This window comes from Salmo salar, unplaced genomic scaffold (genome assembly GCF_905237065.1).
Source record: "Salmo salar unplaced genomic scaffold, Ssal_v3.1, whole genome shotgun sequence".
Taxonomy (NCBI): Eukaryota; Metazoa; Chordata; class Actinopteri; order Salmoniformes; family Salmonidae; genus Salmo; species Salmo salar.
In genome coordinates, this window is record NW_025549371.1 from 24,631 (window position 1) to 34,432 (window position 9,802).

General features: G+C 44.7%; 1 protein-coding gene across 1 annotated transcript; it reads right to left on the reverse strand.

Annotated features, from left to right (window-relative positions):
- Window positions 1-6,959: 6,959 nt before the first annotated feature.
- Window positions 6,960-9,330, reverse strand: LOC123736412 (uncharacterized; the record flags this gene model as incomplete). Its single annotated transcript, XM_045713200.1, is given in 6 exon segments — window positions 6,960-8,177; window positions 8,322-8,362; window positions 8,695-8,799; window positions 8,910-8,941; window positions 9,051-9,069; window positions 9,232-9,330. Coding segments are annotated over 6 exon segments (389 nt in total), but the record flags the coding sequence as incomplete, so codon positions are not given.
- Between the last annotated feature and the right edge of the window lie 472 nt (window positions 9,331-9,802).

Here is a 9,802-nt window from a genome sequence, read left to right on the forward strand (position 1 = left end):
TAATTGGAGGCAGCTGATCCTCATTGCCTCTGATTAGAGATCATATTTATGTAGGGGTTTTTCTCATTGTCATTTGTGGGTTATTGTCTTTTGAGTAGTGTGTTGTCCTCTCTGCGTCACAGGTTTTTGTAATTCTAGTTTATTAGCTGTATTGCATTCAGTTTTACTTTTAATAAATATGTGGAACTACGAAAACGCTGCATCTTGGTCCGCTCCTTATAACAACCGTGACAGAGCGTTGTCTCCTGTTTAGCCACTCAGATCTTTACTATAGGCTACTGAGGTATTCTGTATGTGAATATCTGTCTGCAATTGCATTTTATTGCTAAGGAGTTTTATACCAAGGTTCCTGTGTCTGTGTCATCTATCTAAAATACTGAATGTTAAAGGAAACTTACATCACCCCATGCAAAGGACCACCCAACATTTGGCGAGCTTGCCAGGAGTGAGTGACCACTGATCTTCGTCCCACTGTGCAGCACATCAAATTATAAGGTAAACAGACGCCTGTTAAACCAAAGGTCTGAAATTAGAAGAAGCACTGTGTGGTTGATGACTCATTCCAGTATGTAAGTGGCACCTCACTCATGGGGTTGATAATTACAGGAACAGTCGGTACCTAATTTTATGTACAAGCCAGTAATATAAGGTATATGTGATAAATGACACAGAACCTCAGGTGTAATAGTTAGAAATTCCCGAGGGTCTAATGGAACCTTGTGTGAGGAACTTGGTTATAGATTAGGATGAACCAAGTCAGTACTGAGGTACTGGGTGACAAGTGATTGAGGGAAGGCACAGGTTTTTAAAGAATTGTTGTGTATGGTGTTCTTACCCCAGGGAAGACACTGGATTTATGTATGGTGACCTTACAACTAAGGGAAGACACTGGATTTATGTATGAGGGAAGGATTTTTTTTTTTTATATACACTGCTCAAAAAAATAAAGGGAACACTTAAACAACACAATGTAACTCCAACTCAATCACACTTGTGAAATCAAACTGTCCACTTAGGAAGCAACACTGATTGACAATACATTTCACATGCTGTTGTGCAAATGGAATAGACAACAGGTGGAAATTATAGCCAATTAGCAAGACACCCCCAATAAAGGAGTGGTTCTGCAGGTGGGGACCACAGACCACTTCTCAGTTCCTATGCTTCCTGGCTGATGTTTTGGTCACTTTTGAATGCTGGCGGTGCTTTCACTCTAGTGGTAGCATGAGACGGAGTCTACAACCCACACAAGTGGCTCAGGTAGTGCAGCTCATCCAGGATGGCACATCAATGCGAGCTGTGGCAAGAAGGTTTGCTGTGTCTGTCAGCGTAGTGTCCAGAGCATGGAGGCGCTACCAGGAGACAGGCCCGTACATCAGGAGACGTGGAGGAGGCTGTAGGAGGGCAACAACCCAGCAGCAGGACCGCTACCTCCGCCTTTGTGCAAGGAGGAGCAGGAGGAGCACTGCCAGAGCCCTGCAAAATGACCTCCAGCAGGCCACAAATGTGCATGTCTGCTCAAACGGTCAGAAACAGACTCCATGAGGGTGGTATGAGGGCCCGACGTCCACAGGTGGGGGTTGTGCTTACAGCCCAACACCGTGCAGGACGTTTGGCATTTGCCAGAGAACACCAAGATTGGCAAATTCGCCACTGGCGCCCTGTGCTCTTCACAGATGAAAGCAGGTTCACACTGAGCACGTGACAGACGTGACAGAGTCTGGAGACGCCGTGGAGAACGTTCTGCTGCCTGCAACATCCTCCAGCATGACCGGTTGGGCGGTGGGTCAGTCATGGTGTGGGGTGGCATTTCTTTGGGGGGCCGCACAGCCCTCCATGTGCTCGCCAGAGGTAGCCTGACTGCCATTGGGTACCAAGATGAGATCCTCAGACCCCTTGTGAGAACATATGCTGGTGCGGTTGGCCCTGGGTTCCTCCTAATGCAAGACATTTACATTTTTTATTTTTTTTATTTTTTACATTTTAGTCATTTAGCAGACGCTCTTATCCAGAGCGACTTACAGTAGTGAATGCATACATTTCATACAATTTCATTAAAAAAAAAAAATTCTGTGCTGGCCCCCCCGTGGGAATCGAACCCACAACCCTGGTGTTGCAAACACCATGCTCTACCAACTGAGCTACAGGGAAGACAATGCTAGACCTTATGTGGCTGGAGTGTGTCAGCAGTTCCTGCAAGAGGAAGGCATTGATGCTATGGACTGGCCCGCCCGTTCCCCAGACCTGAATCCAATTGAGCACATCTGGGACATCATGTCTCGCTCCATCCACCAACGCCACATTGCACCACAGACTGTCCAGGAGTTGGTGGATGCTTTAGTCCAGGTCTGGGAGGAGATCCCTCAGGAGACCATCCGCCACCTCATCAGGAGCATGCCCAGGTGTTGTAGGGAGGTCATACAGGCACGTGGAGGCCACACACACTACTGAGCCTCATTTTGACTTGTTTTAAGGACATTACATCAAAGTTGGATCAGCCTGTAGTGTGGTTTTCCACTTTAATTTTGAGTGTGACTCCAAATCCAGACCTCCATGGGTTGATAAATTGGATTTCCATTGATTATTTTTGTGTGATTTTGTTGTCAGCACATTCAACTATGTAAAGAAAAAAGTATTTAATAAGATTATTTCTTTCATTCAGATCTAGGATGTGTTGTTTAAGTGTTCCCTTTATTTTTTTGAGCAGTGTATGTATCATTGCTGGGATTATAGATTTGGTGTGACGGAAAGAGACCCTGGAGACAGGCTGGGGAGTATCGGCAACCGCGGGTGACGAGGAGAGCACCGAGCTACGCAGAAATGCGCACGGTGTCGCCCATACGCACGCACAGTCCTGGCTGCCGGGCGAGAGTTGGCCGGCAGCCAGGGCGAAGTGCGCCGACGCAGCGCATCTGGCCACCAGTGCGTCTCCTCCGTCCAGCTTATCCTGCGCCTGCTCTACGCACGGCAGCCCTCACTCTCCAGCACAGCCCAGTTTGCCCTGTGCCTGCGCCCCGCCCGTGCCGGGCTACAGTGACCTCTCAGCCAGGACAGGGTGTGCCAGCCCTGAGTTGCAGACCGCCGGTACGCCTCCACGGCCCAGTGTGCCCCGTGCCCGCTCTGCGCACCCAATCCCCAGTCCGGGGAGACCGGTCCCAGCTCCACGCAGGAGGCCTCCAGCGACGCTCCTCAGCCCTGAGCCTCCAGCGACGCTCCTCAGCCCGGAGTCTCCAGCGACGCTCCTCAGCCCGGAGTCTGCAGCGACGCTCCTCAGCCCGGAGTCTCCAGTGACGCTCCTCAGCCCGGAGTCTCCAGCGACGCTCCTCAGCCCGGAGTCTCCAGTGACGCTCCTCAGCCCGGAGTCTCCAGCGACGCTCCTCAGACCGTTGTCTCCAGCGACGCCTCTCAGCCTGGAGCCTCCAGCGACACTCCTCAGCCCGGAGTCTCCAGCGATGCCGTGCAGCCCAGAGTCTTCTGAAAGGGAGCTACGCCCAGAGCCAGAGCCACCTCCGTAGTGGGAGGATTGGGAAGGGGTGGGTGTAGCACAGGGACTGTCGTTGACGGTGGCCACCCTCCCTTCCCTCCCTTTAGGTTTGGGGTTGTTTTTGTGGGGTTTTTGTTTTTGAGGTGCATTCGGGGTCTGCACCTTGGGGGGGGGTACTGTCACGTGCTGACCAGTAAATGGGGTTATTTGTCATTGTAGTTTGGTCAGGGCGTGGCAGGGGGTGTTTGTTTAGTGTGTTTTGGTGTTTTTGGTTTAGGTTCTATGTTTTCTATTTCTATGTTTAAATCTAGTTTTCTATTTCTATGTTGGGTTTTTGGCAATGACCTCCAATTATAGGCAGCTGGTTGTCGTTGTCTCTAATTGGAGGCCATATTTAGTTGTGTTTGTTTCACTTGTGTTTTGTGGGTGGTTATTTCCTGTATAGTCTGTGCACCTTATGGGACTGTTTCGTCGTATGTTATTTTGTTTAAGTGTTATCTTTAAATAAATTAAGTATGAGCACTTTACCCGCTGCGCTTTGGTCCAATCCTTACGACACCTATGACAATTGCGTATTGGGAAAGACATGTTGTGAGTTTACTCTTCCATTACATCCACAAGAGAGGAGACAGGGAGACCCCCGTACTCAAGTTAAAATACAATTGAAACCAATTGTGGTTATACAGTATGTGGAACCATTTACAATAGCGTAGTTAGTGAAAATAGAAAATAGAACTGAGTTGGTTTTATCATCCTATATTAAGTTCTACTACCCGTATACGAGGATAGAACTGGGGTTTTCTACAGTACCATACAGATAAGTCACTCAGTCCACATGACATAGAACCTGATTAAAACAAAATCACGGGGCTCTGTGACAGATTCAACCAAGGGCAGTGCAGAGACAGTGGGTCCCACACCAATGAAACATATTCATCCTAAACAATATTTACAGGACAAATACCCCTACTTGAAAACCGACCTGGACTGGGTGTTTTGTAAATGGAATAAATGGACAAACAAAGAAGAAAAGTACAGGTATCCGGTCACAGGAACATTTGATAAGACTAAGTGTGATGTTATAAGTGACATAGTCAAGGGAAGTCAAGCCAGTAAGAAGAAGAGTAATAAGAAGGTTACCATACTGTCAGCCACTATATTGGGACTAATTCGGACTGAAGGGGAGACGTTTTATGCTCAAAGTCAGTTGAAACAGTTGAAGAGTCAATGGGTGGCGGAACAAGGGAAAAAGGGGGACCCAGGATATGGGCCCCTTCACCCTACAGCTCCCCCACCTTCTGAAGATAATGAAGGAGGTGTGGAAGTGAGAAGGTTTATACCCTTTAATACCTACTGGTTCAAAGGTAATTATTAAGGGGGAACTAATGAAAGAAGGTGAAGAAGGGTTAAAGGGTGAGAGTCTACAAACGGGAGAAAAAGAATAGAACGAGATGAAGAAAAAAGTTTCAGTAATTGGTAAATTGCGGAATTCATGTCCCCCGTGTCCTTGTCAACCCCTCTTGGAAACCCAGGCAAAGACAAAGACAGGAAGATTCCGCATATGGCCAGCAATTCATGTAAGGACAGTAGTGGACCCTGAGTTCCGGAGAAGGACTGGGAAACAGGCAGTAAGAAAATAGTAGCATACAAACTAGTGAGAAATGCCAGACATATGGAAGAACAAAGTTTGGAACGTGTAAAATGAAACTGTGTTTTCGAAGAACAATGGAAATACTTAAGGCGTAAAGTCCGCGTTCACCGAAAAACAACTGAGGGAACAACAGGATGATGATTCTGAGGAAAACATGAGTAGACTATCTGACTATACATTTGGACCCGACTCAGATATCAGAGATTGGATAGATAACCTGAAACAGGAATGGCTTGAGGAATTGGGAGACCATTCTGAAGCCACCGAGAACATGTTTTATAACATAGCCTGCCACAACCTCCCAGAGTAAGTACAGACGCAACTGAGGGATGTCGTGGGCTGAGATAGAAAGGCGGGTAGGGAACACAAGGATTATATGAGACACCACTGTTAGAACTGGCTTCGTGATAAGAAAGCAGAGAAATCAAGAAAACAGGGGCTTGATGGCACAGTAAAAAAGGCCCAATTGGAGGAGAGCAATACAGGAGGTGAGCCTGACATGGTGATGATGAACACTCCTGCTCCTCCAGTGCCCCCAAGTCGACATGCGCCGCAACCACAGCCCAAAGTACCTTATGCACAATTTCCCCCTCAGACCTATGGGAACCCACAACCATGGGGCCCACCATCACCCAGAATGCCACCTATGCAATGCTGGGGTTGTGGACAATTTGGACACACGAGGAACCAATGTCCACAAAATCCTCAATATCAAGGATGGGCTGCAACACCTGGAGTGAACCGAAGAGGGAGAGGAAATTTCAGAGGAGGAAACAGAGGAGGATACCAACAACAAGGTGGATATCAGCAGCAACCCAAAATCTATGGAGCACCTCCCCAGCAGGCACAAGGAGGTTACCAGCCTGGTCCTGGCCACCAAGGAGGACGCGGTGGAAATCAACCACCGAGAGGGGGAAGAGGAGGTGTCTGGCCACAAGGAAATCAGAACACCTTTTCCTGACAATCAGCAATAAAGAGGCCCAGACCCTTTCCTCCAGTGTCCCCAGTACATATTCGAAGATGGGAAAAAAGACCTGACCTCTCTGACACTGCCCTGACTGATGCTGACATGGAGCTTTTCGTTGACGGTTCTGCATATATATTAAGGCAAATGAAAGTTCACATGTTCCAGAAAGCATTTCTGCCAAAAAACGAACTTTGATCAAAAAATGATGTTACGTTCAAATGCCTTTGCTGCGAAGTAGTGACGCGCAACATATGCCTAGTTTCCTGAAACGAGTCACAAATGTGATAGGCTGAAGTTTCAGAAGGACAGGATGAGGCAAGAGTCTTGTGAAACTTTCCACCCTGCTGTGGTGTGTGGGTGCATGTGTATGTGTGCACTTGCACACACCTGTTTTTAGGTGTGGATACGTGACAGCATATATGTACTGGTTTGTATGGTATCTGTTGACTGTCTTTACCCCCCTCACTGTAGAATTGACCACAATACAAAGAATCTGGTTGCAAGAGCAAAAATATCAATTTCCTTGACTACCTACTGTATAGTCCATAACACCAATGGTTGGTTTCCCAGACCCAGATTAAGCCTACCATTGGAGTAAAAATATGTAAATTGTCCATTGAACATGCTTTTTAGTTCAGGATTAGGCATTAACTGTCTCTGGGAAACCGTCCCAAAGAGGTTCTGTTCGATGACAAGGTAGTTAAAAGGACTGAAAGAAACATTTAGGAAAAAGAGCACCTTGATCTTCACCAATGGCCTGAAAACGATGACATAGATAACAGTACATATTTTTACCATTATCTTGAATAATCAAGATCAAAATCAAATAATGTCAAATACTAACAAAGACGAGGGAATGGTTGAAGTCAATTTATTCTGCTTACTTTTTATGTTTTAAAGAGGAGAACATTTCAAACAGATCAAAAAAGCATAGGATTTTTTATTTGCTGCACCTCACAAGACATGCCACAAGAGGTCTCTTCACAGTCCCCAAGTCCAGAACAGACTATGGAAGGCGCACAGAACTAAATAGAGTCATGACAACATGGAACTCTATTCCACATCAAGTAACTCATGCAAGCAGTAAAACTAGATAAAGAGAACTCCTTATGAAACAGAAGGGGACTGTGAAGCAACATAAACATAGGCACACACAGGCACGATAGCATACACACACGTACACATGGATTTTGTACTGTATATATGTGGTAGTGGTGGAGTAGGGGCCTGAGGGCACACAGTCTGAATGTATTGTAATGTTTTTAAAATGTTATAAACTGCCATAATTTTGCACAGCAGGAAATGCAAATGTATAGTGTATGTAGACTTCTAAAGTTTGTAATTTCTACTTTGAAATTTCAGACTAAACTAGCCCTAAAAACAATTCCATACATTATAATCCACATAATAATTCACATTTCCAGATGCTGCATGATCATTTTTATGCAGTAGCAATCTGGCTCAAATTAAGATCCTACGTCTGTAAACTAACAAGATCAAGATGGTCAATCGAAGCGATTCTCCAATGTTAACTGGATGAAATCATGAAGGTTATGGTCACACACCATTTACAAATTAACTGCTACGCAGTCATTGGACTAAAAGGCTAGAATGTGTCTACACCACTGCACATTGAAGGGGAGACTGAAGTGAAAAATGTGCAACTTTAAAGTTAATGTCTTGCAATTCTACTAATTTTGCCATGGGGCGGAGAAACCTTTGCAGTTATAAAGCAAATTTTCTACAATTCTACACAGTATGACATGAGGTTGAAAGAAAAAATTCAGTATTAGGTGCTAATTACCTCCAGTTCTACACATTTTACCATGGGATGGCGGCCCTTTATGATGCTTATGCCTAGAAACGGTACTGCAGTAGATGTATTAGATACTTATTTACAGTAACATGATGTGTGATGAATAAAGGACATCCTGAAAGAAAGAGTATTTCTGTGAGACATACAGAGAGCCAGTGGTGTAGTGTCAGTGTGTCTGCAGAAGACTGTACAACCCATCTGGCTGGGCTGAGGTTGCTGGTCTGTCGGGGATTGAGCTGTATACGTGGTACGTATCAGACTAGAGAAAAGAAACAGACAGTTTAACTTCAGTCCTTTAATTCTACAGTACTGTAAATGTAATGTCATTTAAAAGGATGTAACATCAATCTGAAACTGAGAGCCGATCACAATTGCCAAACACGGTGGGTGATTCTGAACTTACATTGTCTTTTTCAGATGACTGTCCATTCTCTTCAACAGGGCCTGTACAACACAGAGGGAGCCTGAGTTAGAGTTTCTGTGTATTTCTGTGTGTGTGCGTGTGTGTGTGTGCGCTCACACGTAAGTGTGGGTGTGGTTGTGTGTGTTACTTTGCTATGCTTAATGTCACTTCACACTTCTCTTCCTGTCTCAAACCACCTTGTAGACTTACAGCTCTGATCTCGTGCATTCAAGATGCTCTGACTAACACCTTATTTGATGTTTTAAGTTAGTACAGTTGACATTGAGTGACAAAGTGTTATGGTGCTGAGGGTTCCAAATTCCCGTCCCAGGTCAGGAAGACAGGGACAGAAGACAATCTGATTCAAACTCACTGGAGGGTGATAACGTGGACGGTACAGTGGTGATGAGAGAATAGATCCCAGCATCCCTTAGATCCAACATGGCTGCACTGCTCACAGCTCCCATCACCAAATCACCTACAACAGAAACAAAATTAAAATGTAATTACAATTTGTGTTTGTACATGCATGTGTGTAGTTGTGTTAGTAGTGTGTGCAGTGTTTGATGTATTTTGTTTGGAACATACATTGGCTCTGATCATCCTGTCTGGTTGTAGGTCTGTACAACATAAAAGTATAAGAAGGTTGTGGTAAGAACATCTCATCATGGACAATACAGAACTAAAGGTTGATACAATCTGCATCATATTCAGAAGGGGAATTCTTACCTCTGAGAATTGTTCTTCTCTGAAAAACAAATTAGGCTAAATTAATTATATTCAATATAGCCTACCCTATTCAATATGACCAAAAGGAGTTGAAAGATTAACCCATGTCAAAGGCAATTAGATTAATATGAGAAGGAAAATGTTTGCAAATTATTTGTTATGCAGAATCAGAAGTACTCACTGGTCCTCCTCCAGAGATAGACAGCTGTCAATCCCATCAGCAACACACCCACTCCAGAAGCCACACCCACTGCTCCCTGCCATATTCCCACAGCTGTTTCTGTTTGGTGACATTGGGAAGGACATTAGCTTGTATTCCCAGGGTCAATACTGCATCTCAAGAGTTGATCTACATTTATATTGTGAGGTGGTATGTCTCAGTTGTTTCATTTGTCTAAGAAAATACAATTAGTCAGCTGGAGATGGATGCTTACCCACAACAATTTATTTGAATAACAGTTAACACACAACACAATTTATTATGCCAATAAACTAAAATCGTGTGGCCACTTTGGGGTGTCAGTTGTCAAAGTAGAACTAGTATTCGAACCTGGTGCAAGGCAAAGTCATTGGATCTGATTATACAAAATAAAGGTATCTATATGGGTTGATTTAATTAATGAAATATCATCCTCTTTTCTTAAATCAGGGGAAATGTTTTAATAAAAAAAATGGGTAAGATGAAGCTATTCTATTGTTTAGGTTTTATCTGCTAACTAGAGAAAGACGACCAACACACCTGATGTAGGATT